A 22,813-nucleotide genomic window follows, 5' to 3' on the forward strand; every position below is an offset into this window, starting at 1 on the left:
AAATAAATAAATAAAATCTTAAAAAAAAAAAAAAAAAGAACAGTCATTGGGGCATCCCGTGGCTCAGTGGGTTGAGCCTCTGCTTTCAGCTCAGGTCATGGTCTCGGGTCCTGGAATCAAGCCCTGCATCAGGCTCTCTGCTCAGTGGGGAGCCTGCCTCCCCCCCTCTCTCTACCTGCTTCTCTGCCTACTTGTGATGTCTCTCTCTCTCTGTCAAATAAACAAATAAAAAATCTTTAAAATAAAAGTCATTACATTCAACTTCACATACACATTTTCAAGAAATATGACTTCAGATATACAAGGCAATAGTAGAAAACACTGCAAAGTGAGACATTAAAATCTTCAAATAATGAAATGATCTGGTACAGAATAAAATATAAGCGTGTTTAATATATTTAAAGAAACATTTTAAAAGATTACTGGAAGAATGTCAAACTATAAATTGTCAGTTGACCACACAGGCTTGAAAAAGAATCAACAGAAGCTCTACATATCAAAAATGTAGTAATTAAAATTAGAAATTCAAGGGGGCATCTGGGTTGCTCAGTGGGTTAAACCTCTGCCTTTGGCTCAGGTCATGATCTCAGGGTCCTCAGGGTCCAGGGATTAAGCCCTGCATCAGGCTCTCTGTTCAGCAGGGAGCCAGCTTCCCTCCCCCTCTCTCTGCCTGCCTCTCTGCCTACTTGTGATCTCTGTCTGTCAAATAAATAAATACAATCTTTTTAAAAAATTAGAAATTCAGATAAATTTAGAAATTCAGGAATAGAAGCACAGTTGAAGAGATAATTCATGATGAATGGGAAGAAATTATAACATTCAGAAAAAGACAACAAAGAGGGTGAAATTATAAAAGAGATAATGGCTGAAAATTTCTTGAATTCTGAGGAAAGAATTTCTTCTTTCTATTTGGTGATGAGAAACACCAACATACAGATTCAGAAAACAGAACTACAAACTACAAACAGAATAAATAAAAAGAAATCACCTAGACACATTACAATGAGACTTCGGATACTAAAAGTCAGGAGACTATATTAGAAGCATTTAGAGAAAGAAATAATGTATCTGTTAAGGAACTATATTTAAACTGACAAGAGATTTTCCCACAGCAACAAATGGAGCCAGAAGATGGTGGAATGGTACATTTAATGTACTAAGGGAAGATAAATGTCAAACTATACTATTATCCAGTGAAATAATCTTTCAAACATGAGGTTAAAATAAAGTTATTTTCTGACTAAAAAAATGGAGAGCTTTTATACAGCAAACCCTTTTTAAAAGATCTTCTAGAGACTATACTTAAGAATGAGGATAAATAAACACTGGAGAAAGCCCGAGTATAAGAAGAAATGGTGAGCAAAGAACATGGTAAACATGTAGATAAATCTAAGCAAGCATTTACTGAATAAAGCAATAATGACAATGTTTGCTTTGAGGGTGAAATAAGTTAAGCTAGACAAACCCAAACAACAATAGCATGTATCATGAAAGAGTGGTAAAAAGGAATTAAAACACTCTAAGGTCCTTGTATTTTCCTAAACATGGGTAATGTTATTGGTTATCTTCAGGTGTTAAATATGAATGTTAAGATTTCTAAGGCAATTTTATTCGTTTTCTATTGCTACACAGCAAATTCCCACAAATTTAGCAGCCTAAAGTAATGTACATTTATATTTCACAGTTTCTATGGGTTGATGGGTCAGGAGTCCAGGCATGGCATACCTGAATTGTCTGCTCAGGGTCTCACAAGGCCACAGTCCTAAGTGCTGACCAGGCTGGGATTCTCATCTGGAGGTCAGGGTCCTCTTCAAGCTCATTCAGATTATCAGGGGAATTTAGTTTCTAGTGGTTATAGGCCTGAGAGCTCAGTTACTAGAGGTTACCCCTCTTCACAGGCCATTAACAACATGACTGCTTTCTTCCAGGCCAGCAGGACAAATCCAATGCTTTGAATTTCCCTTCTCAGGAAGGGCCCTGTCTCTTTTAAGGTTCTACTGATTAGACCACACTCATCCAGAATAATCTCCCTTTTGATCGACCCAAAGTCAACTAACATGAGACCTTAATATTTTAAAAACGTCTTCACCTTTGCCATATAATTTAATGAGGAGAGTAACATCACATTCACAGGCACATCTGCACTCATAGAAAGGGAATTACAAGCCACATGATGGGAATTCTGGAGGCTCTCTAAATTCTGCCTACTGCAGTTGAATTAGATTCCATAATATCCAAATCAGTTGAGGTGAAAAAAAGGAAGGGAAGAAAAATTACAGTTAATTGAAACAAAGATAAGGGAAAAAAACACTTAAGTGGGATAAACAAAATATAAATAAAATGGTAAATAAATACAATGTCAAGAAACTATATTCTCCAGACTAAGAGTGTCAAACAGAATTTGAAAAAAAGTTTATATTATTAAAAGAAATAGATCTCACCATAAGAACACAGAAAGGTTGAAAGATAGGACAAGCAAACACTAACCAAAAGGAAATTGAGGGGGTTATATTAGAAACAGGCAAACTCAAGAGAAAAAATATTACTAGAGATAAAATACGTCATTGCAATTGAAAACATGGTCAATCTACCAGCAAGATAAAATTCTAAACTTGTCAATACTTAATAAAGTTGCTTCAGCATACAGAATGCAAAAATTATCAAAGGTATGAGAAGAAATGAACCACCGTTAGTTGCCACCGTTAGTTGGCAAGATTTTACGAGTCCTCCCTCTTTGGTCAATAAATCAAGCAGACAAGGTCTGAATGGACAATGATTAAACCTGGCCTAAGAGATAGAGATACAGAATAGTGTACTTAAATATTAAAGAATACATATTTTTTTCAAACATATATGAAACATTTACAAAAAGTGACTATATACTAGGTCATAAAGCATCTCAATAAATGTCCAAGAATCAATATTTTTTACCACAGTGAAATTAAGCTAGAAATAAATCTTAAGAATTTAAAACTTCTGTATTATGCAAAGTTAGAAAAATACTTCTAAATAATTGATGGATCAAAGAAAAAAATGTGTAATGGAAGTCAGAAAATACTTAAAACAACTAATAAAAACAATGAATAAAAAATGTGTGGCATGCAGATAAAATGATACTTTGGAGAAATTTACAGACTTAAATGCTAATATAAGGATAAGAAAAAACTGATAATTAATGAGACTGAGAACAAATGAGAATTTGCCATAAGCTATTATTAGAAACAAAAATAAAAGCAATAGGAGACAAGGCAGAGAAAGCAAAATGTGGAAAATAATAAATAGCAAAAATTAAAGAAGTAGAAAATAAAGTAAATAATATACTATTTAGTTATATATGTTACTTTTATGTATTAGTAATATATTACTTAGATCTTTTTACTCAGTAAATATTACTTAGGTAATAACATATTACTTAGAAGTACATAATAAGTACTACTAATTATATTTTACTTATACATTTATTTCTATAGAAACTAAAGACTAAAACCAAAAGCAAGGAATGAGTAACATTAGTTCCGGTTAAAGGTTATTTCTCTAGGGAAGGAGAGAAATGTAATTATTTAGGGGCATTCAATGATATTGGTGATGTTCTATTTCCTTAGCTGTGTGGGACAGACATTGGTGACCCTTTAAATTTTTACTTCTGTTCTTCTTTAAAATGCACATATATATTATATAATCTTTCAGACTGTGATATTTCATATTTTTGTTAAATTAAAAAAAGTTTTGAATAAGATAAAGCAAAAATCTTTTAACCAAGTCTGCTCCAGAGGAGGATAAACTCATTGGTTTTATGTGTAGCTTTCTGAATTATTTTCTATGCATATATTGAGAAACATGTAGTTTGTTATTTTGTGGGGCAGGGTTAACAAAATAAAATTTTGTTATTTTGTGATATTACATCAACTGTACTATTTTAGAATTTGTTGTTTCCTCTTAATACCTTTTAGCAAGCTCTTCCTTTAAATATATGGACACTTATCTCATTACTTTTTGGTGCTACACAGTATTACATGGTCTGGGAACATTCTTTATCTACTCTTCCTCCCTCTGTCAACCAGCAAGCATGGCTGTACAACAGTAATACACAAACTTAGAATCCTGGTAGCTCAAGACCAGTTTCACTTCGTGATCATGACACCTGTCCTCTGTGAGATGATGGTCCTCATGTGCAGCTGAAACAGAGAATGCATGGAGATTCTGTTCCAGGCCCTTTCTGCCCAAACTCTTAGGGAAGCAGCACTCTACAGAAGGAATAGTTTGATGGAAGTGAAAGCTGTGGCTTCCATGATGGGCCCCCACAATCTGGACTCTATAAGAAAGGCCCAAATCTTCCTGGAGGATAACAGGTTATTCTTTGCCGATAACCAGCATGACTCACTGGGCCTCAGATTTAGCACCATACAGCCGCCCTGGGAGGCTCCCTTGATTTAAGACTGAATCACAGATTGTCCCACTAACCTTAGTCGCCTCTGTGCTCGCTTCCCTCTAGAACTTGCACAGTACTTGGCATATGACAATTAGTCAATATTTGTCTAACTGCTGGCAAAGGGATATTTTCTGAATATATTTGATTTCTGTAAGTAAACCCATAAAATTAAAAAAATAAAAATTTTCCATACTGAATTCAAGAGAAAGCCACATCATATAATCTGTGAATTTGAAGTATTTCTTACTTTTTGGTATTTACATTTCATACTGAGATTTCTACAAATATTTTCATACAAACTTATGTGTATCTTTTTGACTTGGCAAGTATTCAGTAAAGGGTTGATGGAGCAAGATGTCCCAACATGTAGTTGGATAGAAAATTGATGGAGAATATGGAGTGGCAATAATGAGAAGCTTATACTCAACAAGGAAGACATTTTCAATGATTAACAAGGGCTTTGTCCAGAAAGTCAGATTTCAGCATTAAGGATGCTAGCTTAGGAAAAAATATGGCAAATGTGAGTCAGGGTTCCTGTTTTAGGAAGGGACTGGAGTGCAAGAAACTGAGTTACAGACTTGAGTTTAACAGCTGGGACTAGCATGTATTTCAAAAGGCTAAAAAAAAAAAAAAAAAAAAAAAAAGCAAACACAAATACAAATAAAATTTAAAAAGGCAATTGTTTAGTTGTTAAAATTAGGATACCATGTTATGACCAAGTTAGTGGTTAGGATAACTCTGTATGGATCTTAGGAGGATTGGAGCTGCTTAACTACTTGATGTTTCAGATAGGGATTGAGACAATTAGATTCCAAAAGAGGATCAAGTGGGAGCACCTGGGTGGCTCAGTTAGTTAAGGGTTTGACTTCGGCTCAAGTCATGATCTTGGGGTCCTGGGATTGAGCCCCACTCCGGGCTCCTGACTCAGCGGGGGGGGGGGGGGTGGTCTGCTTATTCCTCACCCTCTCCCTCTGCCTCTCTTCCAAATTCAAGTCCTCTCTGTATTTCAAATAAATAAAATCTTTAAAAAAAATAAAAGAGGATCAAGAGGCCTCAATTATGGGGATAAGTGTTTGAAAACGAGGGACCATGTTGTGTCTGATAGCAGCAACTGAGAATGACAAATAGGATACTATGCCCTTCTTAAACTTCTAAGTGTCTGTATTAGAGTTCTCCAGAGAAATGAACACACACAGATATGGATATGTAGAAAGAGATATATTATGAGATAGTGACTCATGTGATGAAGGCTAAGTCCCATGATCTGCAGTCTGCAGAGGATTTACATCCAGTCCAAACCCAAAGGCTGGAGAACCATGGGAGCCAATCCTGTAAGTCCCACTCTGAGTCAGCAGTCCTCAGAACCAGGATTACTGATGTCTGAGGGCCAGAGAAAATGGATGTCCTCAATCACACAGAGAACAAATTCACCTTTCCCTCGAATTTTTCTTCTATCAGCCCTCAAAGGATTGGATGATACCCAATGGTGTGGTTGAGGACAACCTTCTTTACTCCATTTACAGATTCAAATGCCAATCTCTTCCAGAAATACTTTCACAAGCACACCAAGAGTAATGTTTTGCCAGCTTTCTGGGCATCCCTTACCCCAGTCAAGCTGACACATAGATTAACCATCCCACAGACATTTGTTATGGAGCACAGTACTTTTTCCCACAGAGCCAAGATACAATTTTATACTCCTTCTCAAAAAAGTTATTAAATATAAATCTCATTTGCCCAACAAATATAAACCTGTTATCCTTATGACCAGTAATAAAATAATAACAGTTACCATTTATTGAGTATGTACTATGTATCATGTACTAGGCATCCCAGGCTGCCTTATTTCTCACTTATTACTTACAATCACCCTGAGAGGTAGATATTATTTCCCAATTTTCAGATGAAGAAATTAAAATGAGAAGTAATGTGTCCAGATTTATACAGGGAAAAAAAGGTACAGTTGTGACTGTAACTGGAATCTGTCTGATTTCAGAGTCTGTGATAAACTAATTAAATTTAGACAGTTTAACGCTTTAAGCCTGTACCCAGCTAAGTACTCTGATGTGTTTCTAGAGTATTTAATCTGTACCTTGACATTTCTCATTCTGCAGTTAATTTTAGCTATGTCCTTAAACCAGCTGTTTGCCCCAGGTTACATTATTTGAGGTAAGAGGGCTACCGATGGAAAGCAAAGTTTAATGGAAAAAAATTTGAAGGGAAACAAAAGCAAAAATGAACTTTTGGGACTTCATCAAGATAAAAACCTTCTGCACACCAAAGGAAACAGTCAACAAAACAGAGAGGCAACCCAGGGAAAGGGAGAAGTTATTTGCAAATGACACTACAGACAAAGGGCTGATATCCAAGATCTATAAAGAATTTCTCTGGCGATTCACAGACCTTGTACCCCTGGGGCTAATAATACATTATATGTTAATTTAAAAAAATTTTTTTTTAAAAAAGAGCTTCTCAAACCCAAAAAACAAATAGTCAAGTCAAAAAATTGGCAGAAGACATGACCAGACACTTCTCAAAAGAAGACATACAAATGGCTAACAGACACATGAAAAAATGTTCATCATCATTAGCCATCAGGGAAATTCAAAACCACATTGAGATACCATCTTACACCAGTTAGAATGGCCAAAATTGACAAAGAGAGAAACAACAAATGTTGAAGAGGTTGTAGAAAGAGGGGAACCTTCCTACACTGTTGGTGGGAGTCCAAACTGGTGTAGCCACTATATGGAGGTTCCTCAAAAAAGCTAAAAATAGATTTATCTTATGATCCAGAAATCATACTACTGGGTATTTGCTCAAAGAATACAAAAACACGGGCAATCCCCTCGGGTCCCCTCCCTCTTTGGGAACTTTGTATTATCACTTTGTTGTTGGTTCAATAAACCTTGCTTTGCTGCCCACCACTCTGTCTGAACTACCTCTTCATTCTTTTTTGTTTTGTTTTATTCTCTTCATTTTTGAAGTGGCGTGAGCAAGCACTGTGGGCACTGACTGAGAAAAAATCTTGTAACATTTATAGGGGCTTGTCAGGGATCTCCACCATCGTTAAGGACAACTAACCAAGAAAGGTCCTCAAACTCCAGGTGGTGGTTCAGATGGAGCCTCACGCGGAGGTCAAACCAGACATCTACAAAGAGACCCCTTGATAGATCAGGACAAGAGGAATCCTGGCTGCCACCTCATCCAACACCCCTGACTAGCAGGAAGTAGCTGCGATGAGTCATTGCCTTTCTTCTCTAACAAAAGTTAGGGTTATCTCTTCAGATAGGAGAATGGTGGATAGTTGGAAGACCGGCAGGCAGGAACAAGGGGCCCTGCCCTAAGAGGAAGCCACCCTTAAAAGGATTTTACATGGAAGGAGTCTCCACCTTTCCCATATGATAGACAAATAAGTGATTGGATGATAGGCGCAGGGGAGGGTTAATCAGATTAAAACAGGCCACCAACAAACCATAAAAAATCCCTAGACTTAGAAACTTTGGTGGCAACCCTCTTGGGTCCCCTCCCTCCTTGGGAGCTTTGTACTATCACTTTACCATTGCTCAATAAACTTTGCTTTGCTGCCCTCCCAAATCCCCACTAATGCAAAGGGATATAAGTACCTCTATATTTATAACAGCATTATTTATAATAGCCAAGATATGGAAGCAGCCCAAGTGTCCATTGATTGATGAATGGATAAAGAGGTTGTCTCACACACACACACACACACACACACACACACACACAGAGGGATATTATTCAGCCATAAAATAAGAATGAAATCTTGCTATTTGCAAAGATATGGATGGAGCTAGAGAGTATAATGCGAAGGGAAATAAATCAGTCAGAAAAATACCGTATGATTTCACTCATATGTGGAATTTAAGAAAACAAATGAGCAAAGGGGAAAAAAGGAGAGAGAGACAAATTAAGAAACAGACTCTTAACTATAGAGAATATAGTGATGGTTACCAGAGGGGAGAGAGTAGGGGGAGGTGTGTAATAGGTGATGGGGACTAAGGAATGCACTTGTGATGAGCAACAGGTGTTGTATGGAATTTTTGAATCACTATATCCTATACCTGAAACTAATATAACACTATGTTAACTAGAATTAAAATAAAAACTTAAAATTTAAAAAAGTTTAAATAATTTCTTTGTAAATGTTCTTTCTACACCCAGAACAGTCTACTTAATTTCTTCTAAAAAATAAAATTTTAGTTCTAGTAAAAATAAAACCTTTATTTCATTGGCCTTATTGCAGCTCTTTTAAATATCAACTTGCTAAACTGAGGAAAGATTTTTCAATCTGGAGAATTTATTCTTTAGCTCTGGAAATAGTCTTATATTGTTTCTTTTTTTTTTTTTAAGACTTTATTTATTAATTACAAGTAGGCAGAGAGAGAGGGGAAAGCAGGCTCCCCGCCGAGCAGAGAACCCGATGTGGGCCTTGATCTCAGGACCTTGAGTCATGACCTGAGATGAAGGCAGAGGTTTAACCCACTGAGCCACCCAGGTGCCCTTACATTGTTTCTTTGATAATTTTCCTTTTCATATTTTTGTTCTCTCTGGAATAAAGTCATATAGGTTAGATATTAAAACTTATGGATTGGGGGTGACTGATGGCTCAGTCAGTGAAGTGGCTGACTGTTGGTTTCGGATCATGTCATGATCTCAGGTTGCTGAGACTGAGCCCACCAATGGGCTCAGTGTGTAGTCTGCTTATCCCTCTCCCTTTCCCTCTGCCCCTCCTCTTACATGCTCTTTCTCTCAAATAAATAAAATCTTTAAAAACAAATAAAATGTCTGGATTGATCTCTATATCTCTTTATTCTTCATATTTTCTATCTTCTACTTTCTGAAAGATTTTCTTCCAACCTATTATTGATCTGTTCAAATTTTGAAAGTCATGTATTTGTTTTTCAAGAGTTCTATTTTGTTTTTTGAGTAGGCTTTTGAATAGCATCTTTGTCTTATTTTATGGATGCAATACCTTTTCAAATCTCTGGAAATATTTTCAAATCACTGCATTAATCCTGTTTAAACTTCTATAAAGCCTTTTTAAAAAATTTTGGTCTTTCTCTCATTATACTGAAGGCATCCTATGCATTACGTATGGGAACCTCTGTGCACTGAAAAGCTGACTGGGTATTCTGTATACATGAGCAATGTTTGCCAACTGTCAGGTTGGGTATAATTAATTAAATACTAAGTTAGACATTATGATGTGGAAACTCCCAACTCTCAAAACCTGGAGGTCTTTTTTCTGATATCACTCTTTAATTTTTTTTTTTTTTTTTTTTTTTGCTCGGGATAATATCTTGTTGCTGAATGGTCAGTCAGCAGAGGTGTGTGTACATGTGGTTTTATGTATTTATTTGTTTGTTTGTTTGTTGGGGGGTCATTATTCAGATGTTTAAGCCCTGCTGTTCTTAGTCCCTCATTTCCATCCTCCCATCTGTATCCGTGTATCAATATTCCAAGGTTCAGTTTTATCCTGTTGCATCAGTTACCACTGTAAAATGAAAACCACAGGCCCAAAATAGGCATCACTTGGGCCGGGCTGAGTCACCAAACTGGGGCTTAATATCTAACCTAACTGCAGATATAACCTCCCCCAGAAATAGGTCTTAACCTGTCAATCAGAAATTTTCTGAACAGCACCAATGATGTAATTTGTCACACAGGCCCTCTCCATTCCTCAAAGGAAAATTAAATAATCCACTTGAAAAGGTCCCCTTTCCTTCTTCAGGGAGGGCAACTTAGCCTGAAACGATCCTTTGTTCTCTTTTGCTAATAACTTTCCTGCCCCATTCTCCTTTCTTTTCATTTTTTTAAAAATTGAAGTATAGTTAATATGCAATGTTACATGAGTTTCAGGTGTACAACATAGTGAATCACCAGTTCTATCCATTATAATATGCTCACCACAAGTGTGGCTACCATCGATCCTCATACAATGCTATTGTGATATCATTGACTATATTCTCTATGCTGTGCCTTTTATTCCTATAATTTATTCATTCTGTAATGAATTTATTACACTATTTATTACACTTATTATCTCCCATTCCCTATACCCATTATGCCCATCCCTATCCCATCCTCCTTTCCATAGAAAGCTTCCATTCTGTAAAACTCCTTGAAACTCCCCTTTACTTGGTAGATGGGATGCTGCCCAATTCATGAATCACTTAATAAAGCCAATCACATCTTCAGATTTACTCAGCTGAATCTTAACACCACTCGTCTTCCATCCATATTCCACCTTGCAGAATTTTGTTGAAATCTCTCACCCTCTGATGGATTCTCCTGCTCTTGTTATGGGTTTATATGTTCTTTTTATTCCTTTGCCATCATTTTGGTGGAGTCTTGAGGAAAGGAGATAAATAAACGTACTCAATTTACCACCTTTAAGCAGACTGCTTAATTTCAAGTGTTTGTGTTACAAACTCCCCTCCTATCCCTGCATATTTGGTCTTATGAATCATTGTGATTTTCTAGAAGAATAGAGAAGTGTTTCTGCATATTATGGGAGTAAGGTTCACATATCCTTGGGTGGGTTAAAGTGTCCTACTGAATAATCTGGACTGGTGAAGAGAACTAAAGATACTTCAGGCGCTGAGATAAACTCTCCCTTCATGACTTCAGAACTCTGGTTACTCATTTACAACTGGGATAAGATAAATGTTCAGTATAATAATTAGAGAAGTTCTATAAACCACTTGTAACATTAAGTTTTTATTCTACTACCAAACCATGTTCCCGTAAACCTTTGGTTACCTCTAAATGTCCAGTATCTGGAAGAGAACAATTGTGGCATCACCCACCCAGCCCCTCCTACACCCTACTCACTCACAAAGAATTTCCCCTTTGAGCCACTGTAACACTGGCTGCTGACTCATACCAGATTCCTTAGGATTGGCTGGGACTGCAAATAAAACATTGTTTGCCTATAATGAGGTCAATAAGCTGCAACATAAAGGCACACAGATTCCCAGTGGTAAAACAGAACATGAAGCGTTTGCTATCTTCTTTCCTCTTATTATTTTCAGTCAAGACCTAGAGAGCAAACATTCAACCTGGCCAAAAGAAAAGGTCTTTGAAGGGAGGAAAAAAAAAAAAAACACCCTAAAATGGGTCTACTGAGTTCTAAAAACCCCAAAACCAAGCAAGCCCGGATTCTTCTTCTGGGACTTGACTCAGCCGGGAAGTCTACACTCCTTTACAAATTAAAGTTTGCTAAGGATATTACTACCGTCCCAACAATAGGTTTCAACGTGGAGATGATCGAGTTGGAAAAGAGTTTTTCACTCACAGTCTGGGATGTTGGAGGACAGGAGAAAATGAGAACTGTGTGGGAGTATTACTGTGAGAACACCGATGGGCTGATGTATGTTGTGGATAGTACGGACAAGCAGCGACTGGAAGACTCCAGGAGAGAGCTAAAGCACATTTTGAAGAATGAACACATTAAAAATGTGCCTGTTGTCCTGTTAGCCAACAAACAGGATGTGCCTGGAGCTCTGACTGCCGAGGACATCACCAGAATGTTCAGAGTGAAGCAGCTCTGCAGTGACCGGAACTGGTATGTACAGCCCTGCTGTGCCATCACTGGGGATGGACTGATGGACGGGTTCAGGAAACTGACTGAATTTGTGAAAAGCCATGTGAAATCAAGAGGAGACACTTTAGCATTCTTTAGGTAGAACTGAGATCCAAGCAGTGACATACTGGTGAAGTTGAAAGGGTAACTTTTTTCCGATGCCAAATGAGAAAAGCAAGTTGCTGAGTTAGCAAACTTGTCCTAAGATGTTATTTCACCTAAATTCAGCTAAAACATAGAATAATATCTAGACAATATTATTTTTGGCCAGGCACTTTAGTAAACTATGTGGTAATGATAGTTGAGAATGAAAATTTTATAATTTTGTATATGTTGGATTTATGTATGAATCAGAATAATCGTGTTTGGGACCAAATAAATTATTGCTTTATTGTTTTTATATGACAACTAGAACAAAGTTTAAGTAAATTGCTTAGAGGGTCAGAATTCTTTCAGATGGTTTCCAGCTGTTACAGTATTGAATTTCTATCACACTCCTGTAGAATAGTTAGTAAAAAATAGAACTTTAAATTATGGAGAGGAAAAAGTTTGATGTTAACATCTTGCAAATCCCTATTACTTAAATGAAGATTTTTTCTGGATTCCTGCAAACTCTTAGAAATCTATTGGTGGGAACTTCTGACCGTGAGTCAAATAAGGAACTTCAGGCTGTTAATTGCCCAGAAACATAGGGAGACGTTTATCTCTTAAAGTTCTGGGGGTCAGGCTAGCTAGCACCTTAGAGTTTAGGACAAGGTCTGGGTTTTACTCAGCTTAAGGTTATAGGCTCAAGATGGGCTTACATAGAATTCAATAGAATAGTCCATACTTGGGAATATATGTACAGCTCACAGCACTGATCAAAAAGGAACCAGAGCCAGACTTTAAACTCAGGAGACTTTGCAATTCACAGGAGGATACAACATAAAGCTAGTAGCTAGAATAGGGCAATAAGTATGTGCTATAACATGAGTGACTCTTTCTGACCTGGGAAAACAGGAAGTGCTTCATGCAGGAGGTAGTTTTTAAGATGGTTCCCAGCTCCTAGCGACCCATGAAGGTGGAGGTTTGTCACTGGAAGCTCCCATCACTAGAAGACCCTGAAGACATTATAGGGGAGGAGAAAAGGAATTGGGGTTTGAACTGAAATTCCCCTGACAGGCTCAGAACTCCCAGGGAGGTCCTGGTACTAACAAATGACACTTTCTTCCTGCCTAACCTCTAACAAAGCTCATTTGGGCTAGAAGAAGCAGGCCTCAAGCCCCAACAGCAGCTCCCTGGGCTCTAAATCTTAAGGTCACAGAGGAAAATAAATGTTCAAGGGTGCTAGCCCCTAATTCCTCTTATTGTTTCCTTCTGTCACCCTAGCCATGATCTTTATAGCAAAGATCTGAATGCTGCACGTAGAGATTCAAATTTAAAAAGGAGATACACACATGATAACAGTTATCATCGGTTGAATGCTTGTCTGTGCCACGTGTTGTCTGATCACTTTCATACATCTCATTTAATGTTGACAACTGCCCTGAGAGAAATTAGCATTATTATGTCAATTTTACAGAGGAGAGTACTGAGATTAAACAAAGTAACAATAACAACCACACAAAAACTACTCTGTTTTTTCACTGAGAAGTGGCAGAGCCAAGATTCAAACTCATCTGTCTAACTTCAAGGCCAGTACTGTTAATTGTCATAGTGTTCTGTAAATAAGGTATGATGTCCATCTTCTATGAGCTTACTATACATAATTAAGAATAGAGCCAGACTAGGGGCACCTGGCTGGCTCAGTTGGTGGAGCATACGACTCTTGATCTCTGGGTTGTAAGTTTGAGCCACACCGTGGGTATAGAGATTATTTAAAAAATAAATAAATAAAATCTTTAGAAAAAAAGGAATAAATCCAGGTTTAATTAAAAAATAAAACTACCATATGATCCAGCAATCCTACCACTGGGTATAAAGATAAAGGAAATGAAATCACTACCTTGAAGATACATCTGCACTTCCATGTTAATTGCAACATTATTCACAATAGTCAAAACGGGGACAACCTAAGCTTCTATCAATGGATTAACGGATGCATGGATAAAGAAAATGTGGTGTGTATGCATGATGGAATCCTAGTCAGCCACAAAAAAGGGAAATTCTAATATTTGTGACAACACGGATGAAACTTAAGGACATTAGTTAAGTGAAGTAAGTCAGACACAGAAAACAACTATTTTGTGATTTCACTTTTATGGGGAATCTTAAAAAACCAAACTCACAGAAATAGGAAGTAGATTAGTGGTTGACAGAAGTTGGGGATGGGGGAAGGGGGAATGGGGAGATGTTTGTAATGGGGCACAAACTTTCAGTTATAAAATGAATAAATTCTGAGGATCTAATGTACAGCATGGGGACTATAGTTAATAAAACTGTACTGCATACTTAAATTTGCTAAGAGCATTAATCTTAAGCACTCTCATTTAAAAAAAAGGAGGATGAAAATAAAAGACACATAAAATAAATAAAAATAAAAAGGAGGATGTGTTAATTAACTCAGTTGTGGGAATTTTTTTACAATGTATATCAAATCACATTATGCATTATATATGTAATACATATTACAATCTTGTTTGTCAGTTACATCTCAATAAAGCTGGGGGGAAAATAAATGCAGGCCAACATATAATACTTTATATTAAGAAGATTCTTTGAGGGGCACCTGGTTCAGTGGGTTAAGCATTTGCCTCTGCTCAGATCATAATCCCAGTCTCTTGAGATCAAGCCCCATGTCAGGCTCTGTGCTCAGTAAGGTCTGCTTGAGATTCTGTCTCACTCCCTCTGCTCCTCCCTACCCACCCCCGACAAATAAATAAATAACATCTTTAAAAAAAAAAAAAAAAAAGAAGGTTCTCTGAAAAAACAAGCCAGATAGAATATATTAAGTGTAATAACAGAGATCTAAGAACCAAGCCGAGGGACTGGCAAAAAATGTTTCTGATTTCAGGAAGATCTCAGTAGAGATCTTCAATGTTAAATGCTTGGTAGTAGTGTTTTTTTCTAAGTTCCACAAAATTATGAAAACCACAAATATGCATCTTTTTAAAAAAACACATCTTCCCTTACCATTTACCCTATGTGGTTAAAAAAAATCTTACTAATAATCTTAAACTCAGGAATCACTAACCTATGTCCATAGAAAATGGCTGAATAGAAAACATCACCTGGTGGTCCTCAGTATTTTGGTATTCTGAATTAAGTGAAGCCCTTGTGGCCTAGTCTCAGCATTATGTAAAATTCAGAAGAAACAATCCCCCCAAATATAAAAATTAATTAAAATTTTCACTTGAGAAAGCTCTAGCTGTATATTGTGGGTATGCTGGGCAGATACATTCTTAATATAAGACCCAAAGTTACAAAGTAGCTTTTCCTCTGTCATTTCAACATCTTCCCCCAAGATAGCAGCTATTCCTTAAAGTCTCTAGTAATCTTGTTTGAGAAACTTGAACATTTCCATGCTTTTTGCGTTTCTTCCCTGGGCTTCAATCTATTTTCTTTCATCAGTCACTTGCTTTCTTTCCAATGTACATTTTACCAATCTTTCCTTTCTTTGGCATTTCCCTCCAGCTCTGCCTAGCGTGCTCCTCTTACCCTTCAACACATATACTTATACATTCTTCATTCTGATCCACCTAATAAAGCCCAAAATTGAGGGTAGGGGAAAAGAGGAGATGCACAAAAGCAAAATATCCCTTGACAGGTGAGAGGAAAGAGACTGTGAATATTCATGCCTTGATATTTATTATTGTCATTCATCTTATTCTATTATCTATATGTAACAAGGCAAAACTTTTAATTCATCAAAATCATATACTGCCAAGTATCTGTATCAAACAAAAGCGTATCACTTCTGAAATGTACCTTCCTTAAAGATGTAAAAATCTGAAAGGTAAATATCAGTTAAATATTTTTATCTGATTTTCTAAGTATTCCCTGGTTAAAAAAAAAAAAAAAAGAAGTCCCAACAGAACATAAGAATAAAGAATAACAAATAAATAAAGCAGCAGCAGTGACTAATATACCTTAAAATCTGTCTATTTAACAAGCTGAACAACACTATGTTCTGATGATAAACGATTTGTGTTCTGCCAAAACAGGGAAGAACAGGAATTTCAGATATAGTCCTGAAGTACTTGTACCTTATGCGTGGCACTGGGGGATGGTCTACAGAGGCTTCAGTGTGTTGAGTATATGAAGGAACAACCCACAAAACAGTATTATCTGTTGTGCTTCTCAAAGGGTTGGCCTGCTCTTGCATGCATGAACTTTCCAGAGTGAAAAAGGGAGAATGAGAGAGACAAAATGAGAGAAAGAGAGCAAGAGAGGCAAAGGACAGATTTCTTCTTTGGTAGTGCTAATGAGTAGTTTAACATAATTTGGCATATAGGGTCACAGGAGTTTCAGTCCACCAGAAGTTTAGCATAGTGTTTACTATTAACAAATTCAGCTACTTCAAACAGGAGAAAGTGCACTGTACCTTGAAAGTGCCACACAGATACAAAAGTGAGTTATTAGATGACTTAACCATGAGTAATATTTTCATAAACATTACCTCATTTTTTTCTCTCAAAATCTTATGAGGCAGAGCAAATCTTGTCAACACCATTTTAAAGATATGAAGAACTGATTAAGCCATTATTGAACCTTAGTCCTCTGATTTCCAAGATTTTTAAAAAAGTATAATTATTATCATACAATGAATTTAACAATAATCTGGCACATACACTTTCATCATCAAATTTCTTTGTTTCTATAAGTCAAATAGGACTGGCCAGAGTACTTCTTAGGCCAAAAACCCAGGAGCCATCCTCCCTTTTCCCTCATGTCTTACATCTATCTGCTAATTCTGTCAGCTCTCCCTTCAAAACACATCTCCCTTCTGGCCACTTCTCAGTCTCCATCACTACCACAGGCCACCACTGATTCTCACCTGGGTGGCTACATTCTCCACAAGGGAGAGGTCTAAAAATGACCAACAGACACTTCACTGCCCTGCCTTACAAACCTCTGTTCACTTCTTACCTCATTATGGTACCTTCTTCCTGTTTCTCCCACCTCACTCCCAGGACAGCCACACTTCTCTCAACTTCCCTCTATCACTCCTAATTTGTTACAGCCTCCGGGCCCTTAAACTTGCTGTTTCCCCAGCTCAGAATATGCTTTCGTCAGGTCTTCAAATGGTTCAGAGCTTCAGAGTCTTCAAGTCTCCAGCCAAATATGCACAGGCATTCCCTGAATCCTTATCTAAATGAACCTCTTCATCCCTGTCACTCCCTACCCCTCACCCTCCTTTATTATTTTACAAGGAATTTATCATGGACTTCAAGTACATCATTTACTCATTTACTTATGTCTCTTTCCCTCCCTAGATGGAAAACTGCATGGGAGCAGGAACTTGGCTGTTGTATCCTAGAACGGATGCAGGTCCAGAACATTGTGATGTTCAGTTTTAGGACACATACGGTATTTAAAAGGTATTTGTAGAAAGAAAAGAAAGAAGGAAAGAAAGGTCTGAGCCATAAAGGGAGGTCTTGTCAGGGCCTTAGGCTATGTCTCAAGATGGAATATGGATCCAATAAAGGGTAGATAAAAGAATGGCAGATTTGGACTTTGGGCACTCTCATTCTAACCTCAGAGCCATGACTAGGTGGAAATTCTGGTTTATCACTTGTTTTAGCTTTTAGGCAGTTTACTTCACCTTTCTGAGTCTAGACTAGAATGAGACTTGAACATGAAATAAAGCTTTGTTGTGTTAAACCATGGAGACTTGGAAGTTGTTACAGCCACCACTGTTAATTACCCTAAAGTAGGATCATGCTTCTTGCTCCTCCCGTGTGTCTCAACACCCTCCTTTCCCAGGCTTCCTTTCCTCTTAAATTCCCTCTTCTCAGTCTTCCTGCTCATTCTAGGACCCTCATTTGATTCACCCTAGAACAGGAAAGGAAAGGGGAATTTAATTTTTCCTCAACTTCATATTCTGAAAATTTTCAAGTCTTCAGAAAACTTGAAAGAAAAGTAAAATTTAGACAAGTGTACTTTTCACCTAAATTCACCAGTTATTACAATTTTGTCATATCTGGGCTCTTTCTCCATCTCTTCCTCTCTCTCTACACACACAGTACCCACACACACGATTACAATCATCCTAATACTTCACACCCAAATATTTTATCATCTATCTCTTTAGAATAGACATTTACTCATATGAGAATACCATTATTACAAATAAAAGTTTAAGCATTAACTAAATATCTTCCAATAGTCCATAGTCAAATTTCCCCCCAAATAGAACTTATTCATAGAACTTATTTTATCTAAGATCTACTGCATTTAGTTACGTCACTTTTTTAGAGTATTTCCCCCAACTTTTGTTAGTTCTACGTGACGTAAAAACTTTTGAAGACTCTAGGCCAGGTTTTTTAAAGAATGTCCCACAGCCTGGGGGTACCTGGGTCACTCAGTTGGTTAAGTATCCAATTCTTGGTTTCTCTAGCTTGGTCATGATCTCAGGATGGTGAGATCAAGCCTTGTGTTGGGCTCATGGTCAGGGCGAAGTCAGCTTTAGCTTCTCTCTCTCTCTCTCCCCTGTCCCTCCCTTCCCTAAAATAAATAAATAAATAAAATCTTAAAAAAAAAAAAAAAAAAAGAACGCCCCATTGTCTGAATTTGTCTGATTGTTCCTTCACAATTAAGTTCAGATTAAACATTTTTGGCAAGAATATTCCACAGCTGATGTACTTCCCATTGTATCCATTAGGAGGCAGAGTGTCATTATTGATGATGCTAAATTCAATTACTTCTTTTATGATAATATCCACTAGATTTCCCCAATGTAAAAATATAATTTTCCCCTCTGTCCTTAGTAAGTAATTTGATATGATTAGTATATTTTGAGACTGTGTCAATATCCTCTTCCCCAAAGCCTTTTTCTTAATGTTCTTAGCATCCATTGATGATCCTTTCCTGACTCAGTTATTACACTGGGAGGAGCAAAATGGTGATTTACATTGCACATTTATTGGCTGGCATTCTACTATAAAGAAAGGCTTTCTCTTTTATCCTCCATTTCCATAATCATCATTCTCTCTCTCTCTCAATCTTGATTCATACTTTTTAAATTCAATGTTTTATTTTCCGGTGCTACTCAAACTGAAGTCCCTGAATCAGCAGCCTCAGCATCACCTGCAAGCTGCATAGAAATGTAAATTTACAAACTCCACCCAAACCTATTAATCACAATATCTGGAATGCAGAGGAAGTTCTGGAATTCCTGTTGATTTTCCTTGTTATAATCCATTTCTCTTTATTATTCTTTTTGATGCTCAAACTGTCCCAAATTTGCCCAGAAGAACCTTTCAGCTAGCTACTGTGTTCTGTTGATTACATGTCCCTATTAGCCTTTGAGTATTTCCTTGTCTGGAAGAACACTGAGTCACCTTGTACTTTCCCTACTTACCTGCCTCAGACCTGGAATTAACTGTTTCTCAGGAGCCCTCATTTCGTTCACTGTGGAATTTAGAAATCAAATAGTGAAGCTACCTGTGCTTATTTTTACTGGAGTATCATTGTTTATAGCTCCATTCAGTAGAAAAAGCAAGCAAGGAAATATATATATATTTTAAAATATTGATATATCCAAATTGAATCCACATCATAGAATTTTTCCCGATCTTTCTCATTTTAATTGTATCCCTTATCCTACAAAAAAACTCTGCATCCAAAAAGCATCAATATATTTATTCATTTTCTTCATGCTATAATACAAAAAAATATTTTCAGAATCACTATACCAATATCACTATTTCTAATAAACCCACTCAGGAGAGTTGAAGACTTCTTTTTATTTCTTTCTATCCTGATTCAGATTATTGTGTTCAAAAGTTTTTTGAGTTGATTTTTTGTGTGGTTATATTATAAATATGATGTTGATTTTAGGCTGATTTTTGCTATTTGTATTCAATTTTAAGGTTTGACTCTTCATCTTTTTGAGTTAACATTAATTTTTGAATTTGTAGAAAATTTACATGCCTCGGGGCGCCTGGGTGGCTCAGTGGGTTGAGCCGCTGCCTTCGGCTCAGGTCATGATCTCAGGGTCCTGGGATCGAGTCCCGCATCGGGCTCTCTGCTCAGCAGGGAGACTGCTTCCCTCTCTCTCTCTGCCTGCCTCTCCACCTACTTGTGATTTCTCTCTTTCAAATAAATAAATAAAATCTTTAAAAAAAAAAAAATTTACATGCCTCAAAAGTGAAAGCTATGTAAAAAGGTAGTTCATACTCATTATTATATTAAAGAAGAGGCCTCCTTAGTACAATAAACTGGTTCTCATACATCAACCTATACATAGGTGATACTGTATTTCTATATCAGGTTGGATTTTCTTTCGCTTTAAAGAAAGCATTTTGAAAGCATTTTTCCACCCAAGTTCAATGTATCTACTGTTGTTGCTTATTGATAGGGAACATGAGAGATTATAGTAAAAAATATCATCCTCTATTTATCATGAGATAAGCCTTATTATCACAGTTACTTTCCTGCTCTTTTTAAAACGTAAGATACATTTTACACTCATCTTATTTACTTACCTAACCTCGTGTAAAAATACACTGACTCTAAATGGTGAAAATAAAGACCTCATAATCTATATATACGTGTATAAACTAGATAGAAAATATAATACACACCAAAATGCTTGGGTGGTTGCATTATGGCTAGAATTCCTTATAGTGCTCATTGTTTCCCAAATTTTGTAGAGTGAGTGTGTGTTATTTTTATATTCAAGGAAAAACACATTATATTCAAAAGAGCTATTTAATCTTTATAGCCTATAATGAATGGATAATGCATGGCCCTAAAACTGTCACTTCAAATGCCCTGATCTAAAATAATAAGAAATCCTTTTTAAAGACTAGAAGTATTGCTATAAATAGACACATGAGGGCATTGTAACTAACTTTTCGAAAATTAAGAAAAAAAACCCAGAAGCCAAAAAACAAAACAGCTAACATGCCTTGAGCATTCACTGTAGGCCAGGTTCTGTTTTAAGCATTTCATGTGCATTTCCACATTTAATTCTTACATTAACTCTCTGGGTTAGTACCATCATTATCCCCATTTACAGAGAAGATATCTGAAACTGAAAACCATCCAGCCACCTAAAATTGTGAAAGGCATTTACGGTGGTCTTGTGTATACAATTAAGCTCCTGCTGACAGTTGTTTGGCAAGAATTCCACACTGTACCTCTGTGCAAATGTTTAAATTCTCTCTTAAGCCATCTCTCATTCTGAAAAGATCTCCTATCGCTCTACTTGGAGTCGAACAACAGCTAGGCAGCAGAGAGGATGGTTATTTAACACATTTTCGTTCTTCTTCAGAAATCAAACGTTTGGAAAATAGGCAAATAAAACTCTCTATTCACATTTTACCACATTTCCTTCCAGTCTTTTTTTTCTTCAATGTATGCATATATTCAATAGATCTTTTTTGACCTATAATCACATTCACTTATTATATATCTTTATATTGTTATGTATCTTTCAGAACCATCATCTTTCAGTGTTATGACACTTAAGTAGATGTACCACAGCCTAATCATTTCTCTACTACTGGTTTTTTATGTTGCAGTCAATTTTTCATGTAACTAATTCAGCAACAAACATCATGTTTATTCCTTCATATTTATTCCTTCATCTGGCAAATATTAACAGAATATCTAATAAATACCAGGCACTGTATCAGGTTTGGGTTTGGGATTTTTCCCCTACGAGAATATTTCAAGGATGAACAGTTCTATGCCTCAATATGTACTGTCAAATGGCTTTCTAAAATGTCAGAATCCGGTTATTTTAAACAAATTCTTTAAAAAGAAGAAAAAAGAGGTGTAAAAACTCTTAGTCATTAGATGACAGATAACTACAGTACTATGTGTTGAAGACATCAAAATAAATAAGTTTATAGATTTCAGATCATTTATGACAGGAAAAAATTAATGTCAAAATTTACAGTAGTTTTTGCCTAGCTATGACTGAAAACCCAGACACACAAAAAGGAAATATTGATAAATTCAACCACATAAAAATACAAGTTGTGACAAACATAAAAGCAAGACAAATATCAAACAAGGAACGTATATTTGCATAGTATAACATAAAGAAAGGTGTTATGTTCTTAATATAAAATAGCACTTACAAATTAAAAAAAAAAAACAAAACTGTAGAAAAAATACTAAAGACAGAGTTAACAATAAATGATATTCAAATGATCCCTCAACAAATGAAAAAAAAACTTTAGCTTTGCTAGTAGAGAAATGCAAATTAATACTACATTTATTTATTTTTTTAAGATTTTTATTTATTTGACATAGAGAGAGAGAAAGAGATCACAAGTAGGCTGAAAGAGAGGGAAGTAGGCTCCCCGCCGAGCAGAGAGCCTGATGTAGGACTCAATCCCAGGACCCTGAGATCATGACCTGAGCCGAAGGCAGAGGCTTAACCCACTGAGCCACCCAGGCGCCCCAAACTACATTTAGATACCATTTCTCATCTATCATGTTTGCAGAAATATATGTTTCATAACATATTCTATAATTCTGCTGATGAGACTGTGGGAAAAGGATAATATCATCTACTAGTAGTAGAAATACAATATGACTTTTGAGGAGAATTTGGCAGTATCTAACAAAGCTACATTCACATTTACCTTTTAATGTAAAGGTCCCTTTTTTCCCTG

At 36.5% G+C, this 22,813-nt stretch overlaps 2 protein-coding genes across 2 annotated transcripts in view; both read left to right on the forward strand.

Moving 5' to 3' along the window:
• The window catches only part of LOC309842929 (uncharacterized protein), a 98,458-nt gene that overhangs the window by 69,453 nt on the left and 6,192 nt on the right, over positions 1-22,813 (forward strand). The window lies entirely within an intron of this gene.
• Positions 11,462-12,449, forward strand: ARL14 (ARF like GTPase 14). Its single transcript, XM_082687889.1, has one exon. It carries the CDS (start codon positions 11,572-11,574, stop codon positions 12,142-12,144), a length of 573 nt encoding a protein of 190 aa, XP_082544015.1. The 5' UTR covers positions 11,462-11,571; the 3' UTR covers positions 12,145-12,449.

This window comes from Mustela nivalis (assembly GCF_964662115.1).
Source record: "Mustela nivalis genome assembly, chromosome: 1".
Taxonomy (NCBI): domain Eukaryota; kingdom Metazoa; phylum Chordata; class Mammalia; order Carnivora; family Mustelidae; genus Mustela; species Mustela nivalis.

What these genes read in the sequence shown, in the direction of transcription:
- ARL14 (XM_082687889.1), top strand. Translation starts at nt 11,572, where the DNA reads ATGGGTCTACTGAGTTCTAAAAACCCCAAAACCAAGCAAGCCCGGATT.